General features: G+C 42.8%; 1 protein-coding gene across 4 annotated transcripts; it reads right to left on the bottom strand.

Annotated features, from left to right (window-relative positions):
- Window positions 1–1,991: 1,991 nt before the first annotated feature.
- Window positions 1,992–11,954, bottom strand: LOC125719687 (uncharacterized). 4 transcript variants are annotated; one of them, XR_007385206.1, is made up of 4 exons: window positions 11,611–11,954; window positions 6,109–6,166; window positions 3,327–3,386; window positions 1,992–2,749 (listed from the first exon to the last, which is right to left on the bottom strand). XR_007385206.1 is itself a non-coding variant. In XM_048994590.1 (4 exons), the coding sequence occupies exons 1-4, from the start codon at window positions 10,744–10,746 to the stop codon at window positions 2,316–2,318; spliced, it is 642 nt and encodes a 213-aa protein (XP_048850547.1). In that variant the 5' UTR covers window positions 10,747–10,807; the 3' UTR covers window positions 1,992–2,315. The 4 variants fall into 4 exon arrangements, 2 of the variants coding, with proteins under 2 accessions (XP_048850547.1, XP_048850549.1); XR_007385211.1 differs by lacking the exon at window positions 11,611–11,954 and adding an exon at window positions 10,882–11,034; XM_048994590.1 differs by lacking the exon at window positions 11,611–11,954 and adding an exon at window positions 10,657–10,807.
- Between the last annotated feature and the right edge of the window lie 1,053 nt (window positions 11,955–13,007).

The following is a 13,007-nucleotide window of genomic DNA, read 5'->3' as shown; positions in this document are numbered from 1 at the left end:
TATGTAAACACTGGGGAACAAAATGGGAACATTTTTAAATTAGAAATGAAAAATACAAAACACAGAGCTTCGATAAGATTCACAGCAACGTTTCATGATTATTAAGTGCTACAGCTTAGGAAATGGGCTAAGGTGTGTCTGCAGGTGCAGTGCTGATTCATATCAGCCTACAGGTCAGACTCACGGCTGCTGAAGTTGCTGTACATAGCCTCGTGGCCTGTGGGTATATTTACCTACAGCTAAGGTTGCAATTCGCAGACCCTTGAGGGTACAGATCAAGTGACAAGCAAAGGTACGAATTGCAGTGACTAACACAGACCTGCATGACCTGATGAACTTCGACGGTGACCATGGTCTACACCTTGCGTTTATAAAAGCAAAATCATTTTCTTTGTCATCCTTGGGCCCCCAGAGGTATTTTTCATCTTAATATAGAGTTTTTGCTTCCTCTCCTCCATTGTCTTTGCCTTTTGAACTTTTCTCTGTATCACGCACAATTGTAAAGTATCCACAGACTAATAATATATTGCCCATAAACTCTTAAATTAAAATAAATTAAATTGAACTGAACTTGGGGCGGCATGATGGTGCAGTGATTAGCACTGTTGCCTCACACCTCTGGGACCCGGGTTCGAGTCTCCGCCTGGGTTACATGTGTGTGGAGTTTGCATGTTCTCCTCATGTCGTTGTGGGGTTTCCTCCGGGTACTCCGGTTTCCCCCCACAGTCCAAAAACATGCTGAGGCTAATTGGAGTTGCTAAATTGCCCGTAGGTGTGCATGTGTACGTGAATGGTGTGTGAGTGTGCCCTGCGATGGGCTGGCCCCCCATCCTGGGTTGTTCCCTGCCTCGTGCCCATTGCTTCCGGGATAGGCTCCGGACCCCCCGCGACCCAGTAGGATAAGCGGTTTGGAAAATGGATGGATGGATGAACTGAAGTTCTCCGGTGTTGAGCTTTGAATTGTTTAACAAAGGTTGTTCAGTGTCTGCTTTTCATTTTTTACACTATCGTCATTCGTTGTGATTCCGCATCCATGAATTTCGTCAAGCTTGACACTGCAATGAGGCTGAGGAGCGACACAGTGCCCCACTTGGTGCACCAGAGAATGACAGTCATGGCACTCTGCTTACATTCGTGGCTCTAACACACCTGGACTGTACCAAAGATATGGCGACCAGATTCATTTTGAAATGGCAGCAGCACAAATGCACAAACTCTCAGATCACAGCCTATAAATGTTGGCTGAAAGCTGATTCATGCTGCCAGAAGTAAAATGCAGACCAGCGTGATACATGGGACGGAATTCTATGTGCGTGTCAGCGGGGTTTCAGAAGGGGGGCTGGCATGTCTGTCCCTAACCTTGACCAAAGGTCCATCAGCAGTGCTACAGACAGACTGGACTCCTGTTTAAGCTATTTGACATGCATATGCAGGGCTTAAATGGGTGCAAGTTAGCCTTAATGAAAAAATCCATAATTGAGGTTTCCTCAGAAAATTCCCGAATGACAGTGCGGATGGCGTGGGAACACTGAATCATGCTGACAAAGTATTGTCCGAGTTCCTAGTGCACGGAGTTCACTTCAAAGCCTGCAGTATGTTACTTTGTTTAACATAGTGCTCCCTGCTGGAGGATCCAGGAACGTTTAACATGGCAAGTTATATTAAGGGAGGAAAGGATTTAGGAAAGAGTGGGACAGTCAGGGGTGGAAGTTAAGAATTCCTGCTACTGAGCCTCTGTGCCTCTGATTGGAGGTTGCCAGACTGAACCCAGCCTTGGCAGAATTGTCACGTCTGTTGGCCCTTGAGAAGGACCCTTAACTCCCATCTCCATGGGTACTGCTACGGGTGACTGACTTGCTACCAAGCTTGTCCTCCCCTACATGTGTCTGTGTGTCTTGGAGAACAAGCTGGTCGTTCTGGACGTTTTATTAGCTAGTGGGCTAGTGTCCAATTTGTTTATTCTTGCTGTTAATCTGAATTACTTATTAAGCTTTCCTGGGCGCCTGTCACCACAGCCTCATGGGTGGAGCTTGGGGGGTTCCCCCCTCCCAAGCTGTGTCAGTCAAAATTACAATTAATTGCCAAGACCATCTCCGCTATGTTGCATGCTGGCAGTTTGTTGGTACCCTATGGGTGCGTGGGGTGGCGGGCAAGGGGGGTCAGGCATTCTGGGGGGTGTTTGTTATGTTGTGTGTTAATGTTTGGTCGTGTTCTATTTGCAAAAAAACTGGATTTCTTCGGATAAGACGCAAAACATTACAGTGAAACTTCAAACAGAAATTTCATTCCCATCCCCTTTTCTGGCACAGGATTGGCTAATCTGAGTACTTAACGACCATGAGGAACGTCGAGGTTGGGTAATAAATAAACTCCACAAACTCTCTGTGGCTGACTGTGACTGTCAGTTTGTCATTTTGCTTCATCCAGAGCAAGGTGGGCTGACTGAGGACCACGTCTACGCTCTCCGGGTCACCTTTCTGCTGACAGCCCCCACAAGTCCCACAGTGCGTCTTGAAGACCGCCGAGTAGTACTGCTCGCCCTCTTCGTAAAAATGGTTGACGGTCAGCATGAGGTCAGTATACTCTGTGGCCTGGCTGCAGTTGATTTTGTAGGTCACCTGCACAAACACCAGGTAGAAGCCGTCTGTCATGGTGATGACGTGCGTCTTGTTCTCACTCAGGGAAATGTTTCTCTCATGGGGGTGCTTTTGCTCCCAGGATAACACTCCATGGACATCGGTGTATACCCCTACAAAAGGGCAACAGATGACAAATATAAAACATGGAACTAGTAGGAATCAAATCATTGACATTTTTATCCAGAGCAACATACATTGTTCTGTGGAAAGCAGGGTTACAGTCCCCGGTGCAAAAGGTCTCCTTCGAGGGACCAAAAATGAAATCACTTTACCCACCCGGGGATTTAAACCACTGACTTTTCACTCATAGACACTGCATCATACCCCACTGAGCTGCACCCCAACCAATGGTGCTGTAGTTCATCGGTAGTATATTTCAACCCATACAAAGTCTTTCATAACATGTGATGGTTATGAATGGCCTATAATCACTTTACATTTACAGATATTTCCAAGGCTTCCAGGGAAAGATGTGAAGGACCACAAACTTCAAAGGAAACTCAGAAGGGGGGATGGGAAACCCCCAGGGCCCGACATTTTCAGCATTTTTCAATTCAGCAACATTAAAATAAAACGTTGTTTTCATGTTTGTTTAATTGCGGGTAAAATAGCACAAAGCAAAACAAAAGATGACACAGGAGGTCAGCTGAGTCAGAAAGTCTTGTTTTCAAATAGGTTTCCTCTTACCATAAACGAATATGCAAGCTCTGGATGAAAACGTTTGAAACAAGCTGCTTAATGAGGTCTCTGCAAGAGAAAACATACAACGAAACAGAATGAGGGCCATTTCCAGCAGCTTTTGTTTTTGTCGTCCAAATTATGTAACACTGCAGTACTCAGGTGTGAGAAAGCTGAGATCGCGCCCCCACGCCAGGCAAAAAAAATCGAAAAGAAACTGCAAAAATTAACTATGTAGAAATCAATGTGTTCTGACAAGCCTGGAAAACCTTTCGGCACGTAACAGCACTTTGAATCCACGGACAGCTTTACACCGGTATCGTAACATCATTTATTTCACAGCTAGCGTTTTGTTTACGTTGCAAAAGGCTTCATGTCAGTCATCCTTTAGCCTATTTATAGAACTCTGTCTTTCCTGGAACTTCAAACTCAAACTGAAAGTCAAACCCACAGCAGCAGACTGACGCAGAGAAGAACGTAACGCAGACAAACCTCGGCAATACCGGGAAATGCTGATACAAAAATATGACGTGTAGTCAGTCACAAGATAGCTAAATAATCCGGGAGAATGTGGCCCGTCCCACGGTCATCCTTCGCCACGCCTATTCGCCTTTAATTTCCACCCATTCAGCTTTCTCCTGACTTGAATCATGAGACTGATCGAGTGAAATCGTTCCGTCACCATTCTCCCTGAATGTACAGGAAGCAGGAAGGACCGGGGTCAGATGATGATTTTTTTCAACTTCATTTTCTTAAAATGTGGAACAATGTCACAACAGAAAAAAAATAAATCTTTTCCTTTCAAAGTAAAGTTAAACATCAGCGATGTTTGAGGTAATCAAAGTAACGCGGCGAGATTACCGCGTCCCTTCAAACAGCTGACCCCGTTCAACAACTGTCCCCAGTTTCCCCTACACAACAAAAACCGAAAATCGAAAAACAGAAAGAAATGATGGGACGTGGCGAGAGAGAACAAACAAGATGTGTCATGTAGTCAGAGATGTGGGAGCTTTGTGTGTCACTCTCGTTCTCTAGGGCATCCTACTGAAGTCTGGAAAAATGCTGCTTCGGAAGAGCCGTCCTTCGGAGCCCAGGGGTTACAGTCAGGTAACTTTCCCCACGTTCACGTAGTTCTGGGTGATTCATTTAACTCAGAAAAGGACACATACGACGAATCCCCCATCTTTCCAGTGGAATCATGGGCCCTCTGAGTGGTAACACAGTAACTCTGAACATAGTGCTGTTTGTGTGTGTTGTTTATGCGTACGTGTGGTTTACTGTTGTTTTGGTGAGGGAGTTAGATTTAGTCTTTGTCATTTCGTTTTCTCGTTTTCATTTCATTTAGAAGTAGCTTAGCTTGGAATCGTTCATTAGTGCTGTTTTGGTTAGTGTTTTGGCCCGTGTCACTCCCGAAGTTTGTTGCATCTAGTGCTTGTAAAAGTGTCAGTGAATAAATATAAAATAATACAAAAAAAGATCCCTTTGTTTCCCGTGTTCCCTTTTCCCATCCCCTGGTTGTCTCGTTTTCCCCTCTCCTTTCCCTTTCTGACGGTCCTCAACCCTAGACTGAGGATCGTAACAGTGTGTGTGAATGTTGAACCTATGGAATTGCAGTGGGTATTTCAGTTTCGTCTCTTAAAAAAATGTAGCCGGTGAAATGGTATCTCTATACTATGTGTTGTATCTGGCCTGCAGTGGACGGCTGTCCCATCCAGGGTGGTCCTCTGCCCTCTGCTGCCTGGAACACACTTACTTGGAGCTGAAGTTGATTAGATAAATTGCCATTGTTTGAGTTCACATTATCCAAAGTTTAAGTGGGTCTCCTTAATTTCTTACATGACATCATCTACGGGATTTCCCAGCAGGACCCTCCTCTCACCATTGTGAGTTATTTATGTATTGGAATATGTGTGACTTTCTAATGCATCTTCAATGAAACAACAAGATTCCATGTAAAGTACCAGCACAAATAATAAATAAGACTGTTCCATGCTCCCTGTAATCTATAAATTGCGTGACATTTATGGAAAATAAGTCACAACAGAAGAAAAATATCTATTAGTCATGTGGCAAGCAACACGTCACTGCTTTGAAAATATTGCTTTGAAAAAACGGTTTGGAATTAATAACAATTATGTTGTCGTGCCGACTTTTTTTCCTCTGCCTGTACCCTGAAGAGAGATGAACAGATTTCTTTCGGGGTATCTAAAGAGGAAAATACACGCATTTACAAAATAAGGCACTTTACCTGTTTCAATTTGTAAGAATTAAGAGAGGAATTATACCTTTTTCAGTATTAAAATGTGTTTGTGATCGTCACAATAGATGTCTTTAGTATTTGAAGATATATTTACTATTTATTATCTAATACAGATAAGTACCGTAGATAGAAATTGCCTGGCACTGGCAATGAAAGTCTGAGGGTTCTGCGTGTTTCACTTTCTCCAGCCCGATTTCAGATTACAGAAATTAATAGAATAATCTGTTGATAATATGTGAAGGGAAGTGCAAACATATTTGCATGTGCTTTAAGTCCTTTCAAAGCTGCGCATCGTATTTGCATCTGTCAGCTGTAGCTCAAGAGGTGCGTTGGACGCTGAAGGCGCTGGATTATAACTAAATTCTTATATACGTAAATATACAGAGTTGCGGTTTACTGGTACTAGATATTTAACCTCGTCAGAAGACATGTTTTCTAAAAGAAAATGTCTTGCATTTGTCAATATATGCCACGAATAAATAAAAGAATTCCGGTCATGCTTAAGGGGGTTTTAAGAAACGTTAAACGTACCGTTGATATCGTTGTTCGCGGGAGGACTCTTGGCGTGGGTGTTTGATTGAGTTCCTAGCTGGAAAAATAATGGAAAGGTGAGTGAGAAGTGGGTAAAAACGGCTAAATTACTTTCCAGAAAGATTTATACAGCATTAGACGATGAGCTAACAACTATAGGACATTTGGAGCTATTTCCTTGGTAAGTCCTAAATGTTGGGTATTGGGGAAATCATTCGCTGCAGAAGATGCCTGTTAGCCAGGAGCGTTTCTGGCACATGGCAGCCCAGTGATGCTTCTGATGCCAGCAGACCTTTCAATGCTGCCAACTAATTTCATTAAGAAATTTTGGTCTACTTATTTTGTTATCTGAAAATCTATTTTAAAAATTATTATTTAATGTGGGGGCGGCATGGTGGTGCAGTGGTTAGCGCTGTTGCCTCACACCTCTGGGACTCGGTTTCGAGTCTCCGCCTGGGTCACATGTGTGCGGAGTTTGCATGTTCCCCCCATGTCGTCGTGGGGTTTCCTCCGGGTACTCCGGTTTCCCCCAACAGTCCAAAAACATGCTGAGGCTAATTGGACTTGCTAAATTGCCCCTAGGTGTGCATGTGTGAATGAATGGTGTGTGAGTGTGCCCTGCGATGGGCTGGCCCCCCCATCCTGGATTGTTCCCTGCCTCGTGCCCGTTGCTTCCGGGATAGGCTCGGGACCCCCTGCGACCCAATAGGATAAGCGGTTTGGAAAATGGATGGATGGATGGATTTAAAGCAAATGCGACCTAATTACCATGGACCATGGAGGACAGGGACAAACCGTGACCCCGATCGGCAAACCGTGCCTCTTTTTGTCGTGTTCGTTGGATGGTGTGTGAGTGTGCCCTGCCATGGGCTGGCCCCCCCATCCTGGATTGTTCCCTGCCTCGTGCCCGTTGCTTCCGGGATAGGCTCGGGACCCCCTGCGACCCAATAGGATAAGCGGTTTGGAAAACGGATGGATGGATGGATTTAAAGCAAATGCGACCTAATTACCATGGACCATGGAGGACAGGGACAAACCGTGACCCCGATCGGCAAACCGTGCCTCTGTCTGTGTTTTATAATTAAGGTAATGTAAGTAGCAATTCAACATTGGAAAGTGTTTAAGAGCAGACTTGGGTGAGCTCTCCTAAGCTAACGTCCTTAAACGTCATTAGCTAAACCTTCACTAAGACATACTTCTGGTGAAGTTGGTCTGAGCCGCTCTCTGTCTGACCAGCTGTCTGTCTGTCTCTTATTGCTATTGTCGGCTCTTAACACTAGCGCCCCCCACTGTTCGGACCGCACGCCGCTGAGAGGAGTAATATGCTGTTAAGCAAAATTAACTGTAAATTATTCCATTCTTGTGAGGGGAATGGGTTACGATGTATATCGTGGCATTGCAATGGATGCACATGCAACACATCGTGAAAGAAAGATTTTATTTATATATATATATATATATATATATATATATATATATATATATATATATATATATATATATATTAAGTGCGGATTCGTAATAAAAGATCATTAAAGCGTTTTGTTTATTATTCACTTATTTATTGAGAGGGAAGAGGGCTTCTGCCGATATTGGAATGGACGTGTTTCCGCTATTTCCGACGCCCCTGGAATGCACGCACTTTTCTAATACGCCAAAGTCATCGTTGGCTTAAATCAGCCCACCCTCCCCACCCCAAAAAAAGAACACAGTAACGCAACTTTTCTTGCTGCTGTTGTGCCATTTCCCGTCCCAATATCAATGACATACACAAGTATTAGTGCACGCAGGTGTTTCACAGAAGAAATACAAATTAAATGGTGTGATATTTTCAAACCGGGGAGCCAGTTTCGTGCACCCAATCTGTAAAAATCATATTTACGGTTAGATTCTCCCCAGTTCTGATTAATGCAGTATTTTGATGCATTCCTGCAGTGTTATATTTATAAAGAACACCACTTTCTCTTATGCGACAGTCAAGCAGTTGCTGCATGGAGGGAATCATCGATTCTCGAGCCATAGATGTCAAACAATCAGGTGTCCCGGCGCCTAGTTACGTCGCACTCGAAGAGCTGTCTCTTAAACAACCTCCTAAGGGATCGTTCGGAGAACAGACGTAGAACAGCGCACAACTAGAGTAAGCTATTCCATTCAAGTCTCCCTAACACGCTAGGAGACAGCGTTATCGGAGAACTCATCAGCCCTGTGCTATTGAGGCGGAAGGATGACGCAGTGGGTAGTAAATGTAAGAACCTCACACCTCCACGGTCAAACCCCAACCTAGATCTCGGTTTGACAGGTTTGCTTGTTTCACTGTTTCCCTTTTGCATTTAAACCTCTTTGGAAGGGCTGGGCTGTGACGGTGGATGGCCAAGAGTTTCGGCACCCAGAGACCCCGGCACGTGCCAGGGTTTCGTTGTAGCTGAGCTTAACAGAATCGGTAGTGATCATATTACCGATTAACTTTTGCAGTGGCAAAAAAATCTTATATAAAATTAGGCCTATTTTAAATGCAGAATATATCGCAGAATTCCATTACTACATGAAAAATAAATATTTTAAATAATCTGCGAATGTTTTCCTTCCTGGCGTCAAAACAAATATAAAGAATAGTTGCAGCACGGGTAGTGCAGTAGTTCGCAGTGTCGCAGTGTCGCCTTCGCGTGTGTGTTTCCCCTCGGTGTTCCTGTTTGCGAGTGCCCTGCGATGGATTGCCTGGCCATCCTGTGTTGTTCCATGCTTTGCGCCCGCAGAAAACGGGACTGCCTGATTTTTTTTTCAACCCTGACCAGGATAACCGGTTTCAGATAATGGATGGATAAATAGTTATGTCTTACAGAATGTATGAATCAAATAACGGAAATGTAGTATTATAAGTTTATTATTTTGGCAATTCGTTATTTTGTATTCAAATACGGATTTGTTAGAGCATGGATGAAAAACATTTTTTTTAACTTTAATTTAGTCTTAGGCCTAATTTTAAAAGCTCACCACTGCCATGGAAAATGGATCGACAATAATTAGAACACGTGTTAGATCTGAGTAGCCCAATGCTGTATGGATGATCTTCTTCCATCTATGCGTTTTGTGGACTCAGTTGAAAGTTTTAAAGGGCGGCATAAAACTTGCCACTCAAGCTTTCGGGGAAATGTGATATTGTGAAATCGTGTTTTGTCATGTATTGTTGTCTACTTTCACTTGCGTGTCTTCGCGTTGATGTTTTTTTTATGTTTCTCTGCATTTTAGTTTTGTACATCGCTTTGTGACTTACTTGTGGAAGGCGGGTAATGAATAAAAATTTACTTATTTATTGTATAAGAAAAACTGAGGATTCGGACCCTCGCGGATGCCCCGTTATATTCAGAGCAGCGCACGAAATAAAAACCTATGCTTTCTACAGTGAGTGAAAGGGTAAGTGTAAATTCTGGATATAATACAATATAATATAAATAGTAAAGTAGTAATAGTTGAATTCTAACACAAAGCATGATACTAATAATATAATTTTATTATAAGAATAATTTTATTATAATTTCTAAAATGGGTTACGTGTAAATCGTCCTTTGGTTGGGCTAAAAAACTGAAAGATGATTTAACTACAGATGCAAGAAACAGTCAGTCCTGATTTAGTCGGTGTGTGCCCCGTGCGGATTTTTACTATATAAAACCAGAACTGGAATGAAGTCACTTGATTTCCCGTTAATCATTTAATCAGGGTAATTAAGAGTTGGCTCATATGGAAAACGTAACGTCCGACATTATAGCCAGGGGCGATTCTAGGATTTGAACCTTAGGGGGGGCTCAGCCCACAATAAAATTTGCCGAGCCGGGGAGAGTATCTGTAAAATTTGGATGAAATATGTAGGTAAATTCGGGAAAAATCGCTAAATGGTTTAAGAAAAATAATCCTTCAGCAAAATTAAGGTCGCTGCAACCCCCCCCCCCCCCCCCCAATATGGTCTAATAGGGTCGCCTTTGCTACGAGCCCAGTCTGGCCAATGCAAGGACCTTTTGACAAACCTTGTCATCGATTCTACAGATAAGGCAAGGGCACTCAGATTGACTTTCATTATTAAACTACAATTACAACATAAATTATAACGTAAAATAAACGTAAAAAATTAAGTAACAACCGATTTTACAACGCGTTTTAACTGAACGATGCAATAAGAAAATACTATAAGATGTAAAACTGTAGATCTTGTAATTCAGATGGTGTTGATAGAAATAAATGTCGCCATCGGCAGGGTGATTTTTAAATGAGTAAAACGCGTGTGGAAAAAGTTGAGGTGTTATTTAGATTGAATCTGCATCATAAAATAACCTTATTTTAATAATCGCCCTAGCCGTGTTGTTCTAGCTGATTCTCGGTATTAAACGTCAATTAATTTGCATTATACATTACGGCAATTTGTTAATGAATGACAAACAAGATCGCGGCACTCCGCGTCGAACGAAATCTGTTGAAATCTGGAAATGAATGAATGTAGGGACAAGCATTAATCTTAATAGATGAAACCTTTTATAATGGTCTTAAATGTGGCTTACCTGTATTGAGAAAGTAATCGCGAACGTAATGAGTACAAAGGACACCATCCCGGCCATGACCCAGAGACTCTTACTGCCCCAGTTCACCATACTCTGCACTAGTCTTGTTCCCTGACAGGCGTCTTGAAGTCTTCGCGTATTGTGATCTACTTCAGATTCATCACATGTATATGTTATCGGTAGCATTTCAGCGCACAATACCTGCTACTTTCTTTTCACACGTACCTTGTCTTAAACGCCTATTTCGGTCTTTCCCCTTTTTAGTTAGTTATAAGCCATCAGTCTGGAAACTTTTACAGTAATTGATCTGAGGAAGACTTAATGGAGGAAGAATGCATGTAGGGCGATCTGCCTCTGATGAGGCACGTTGCGGTTTCCGGGTACTGTCGACTGTAACGAGACCAATAACCAAAATGTGAATATCTGGAATGCGTTTTATCTTGTACGATCCTTCAAGCTACAGAATGCTCCTCACATGAAACATCGCCTACAAACATGGTTAAATAATTAGAATCTTTGAAAAAGAATCGAACATTTCGCTGTAATAAAAACAAAACCAAAATATTTTAACAACAAAGTTAAACTTGAACTTAAACTTTAAACTTAAAAAGTCGAACTTAACGTTCATGAGAACGAAAGGCAAATCATAAATTGTCATAAACGCGATAGAAATACTTTACAAACATGACATGAACACATGATTTTTTTCGAATCCTTTTTTATTTTCTCCCTTTTGCGTATATTTCTACTATATCCCATCGCTTACAAATTCATGCGGAGAACTTCGCTTCCCTTTTTGTTTGCAGGTGTTAAAAAATCTGAAATAGCACGAAATTTTGATTGAGGTGGATTCGTTATTTTTGGCCGCACAGTCGGAAGAAAAACGAGAAAGAATTAAAAACGATGTAGCGCCAGTGAACCTCTAACCAGCGGGGTGTTAACGAAAATACTTACCGACCAGGAGCGAGGGGGGTGAGGATGGCAATATCAGCGGATCGATCGGTCAGAGTTATTGTGGGATGTCAACAAGGGTGGCTCTCTATTTAATATTCATAACAGGACACTTGATCAGCTCCTGCAGGCTCCAGACCAGGGGTCACCAACCTTTTTGAAACTGAGAGCTACTTCACGGGTACGGAGCCATACGAATTAAGGGCTACCAGTTTGAAACGCCCTCCTAAACTTATATAAACTTCGTGTATAATAAAAATGTTTTCTATGCTTGATATTGTCATTTTCAAATCTATATGAATGCAAATGTGATTAATGAAGAATAGCAACAGGATAAAATGAAATTCTAGACGCTGCTCACTAGTGAGTTGTGCTATTTTTAGAACAGGTCCGGGGGCGACTCATGTGGTGCTTGGGGGCATCCTAGTGGTGACCCCTGCTCCAGACACTCCGTGATCCTATGCTGGCTGGATGAACGACACCTAGTACCCTTTTCTTCTGCATTAAGTAGGCTAGTTCTTGTACCAAACGTAATTATAGACCTACAAATTATCTTGGCACATTTCTTGTAAAACTCGCCATAGGCGATTTACGCCCTATTTAAGGGGACTTCAAACACTCTACATTTTGTCTCTCTCTCTCTCCCCCCCCCCCCCATGAAAACATATTTTTCTAAATTCATTTAGCGGTTTGACTAGTATTTTTATACATGTTGTAACGAGCACGGCGATGTTGCTGGCCACGTACTGTAATGCGTGGGCGCAGCGCGAGGGGACTGTGGGAAAAAGAGACTGCATTGGGAGGGTTTGGAAAATGGCCATGTAGCCTATGTGCTGATCCCAGGAAGTAAAATCAACTACAGTCCACCTCCCATTCAGCAAGAGTGTGTCCACCGATTTTTATGTGAAGTGCAGGTGCACTTGTCGACGAGCCTGGGCGGCTGGGAAGCAGATGAGGTAGACGCGGTTACTGTCCCTGCTAGGTCTATCACCGGGAAGAAGCGTTGGAGCCCCCGCCCAGGTTCATGCTGGGGGCTGAGGCTAAAGGTCAGATTCTGCAATCGTTCCTGCAATTTTAAATAATTCAGATTTACACTCATAAACAATAAATTTTAAGTAACAAAAAGTTTAGTGGGACAACAGTCTGCTAAGAACAGTATTTCATGTATTTTCGAATGACTCACCAGTGCGATTCAGAAAAACTGTACCGGAGAGGAGACAATCTCTCCGTCGTTGTTATTGTTCCTGGCTGAACAAGGGGGGAGGGGGGTCTAAAAATTGCATGGTCAACTACCCAGCTATGTGTGCGTATAGGGGTGAGAGGGGGGCCCAAAAAATCGGTAAAATGTGCGTACGTACTAAAAGTATGGCACCTTAACGAATGCCACCTGTTCTAACACA

The sequence above is a fragment of the Brienomyrus brachyistius genome, chromosome 2, assembly GCF_023856365.1.
Source record: "Brienomyrus brachyistius isolate T26 chromosome 2, BBRACH_0.4, whole genome shotgun sequence".
Lineage (NCBI taxonomy): Eukaryota > Metazoa > Chordata > Actinopteri > Osteoglossiformes > Mormyridae > Brienomyrus > Brienomyrus brachyistius.
The sequence above is the reverse complement of the archived record's forward strand: the minus strand, read 5'-3'. Positions and strand labels throughout refer to the sequence as shown.

What these genes read in the sequence shown, in the direction of transcription:
- LOC125719687 (XM_048994590.1), bottom strand. Translation starts at nt 10,746, where the DNA reads ATGGTGAACTGGGGCAGTAAGAGTCTCTGGGTCATGGCCGGGATGGTG. An exon ending in CGCGAACAACGATATCAACG is followed by an intron (nt 3,387 to 6,108) that starts GTACGTTTAACG and finishes TTTCTCTTGCAG; the next exon opens with AGACCTCATTAAGCAGCTTG. An exon ending in AGCTTGCATATTCGTTTATG is followed by an intron (nt 2,750 to 3,326) that starts GTAAGAGGAAAC and finishes GCCCTTTTGTAG; the next exon opens with GGGTATACACCGATGTCCAT.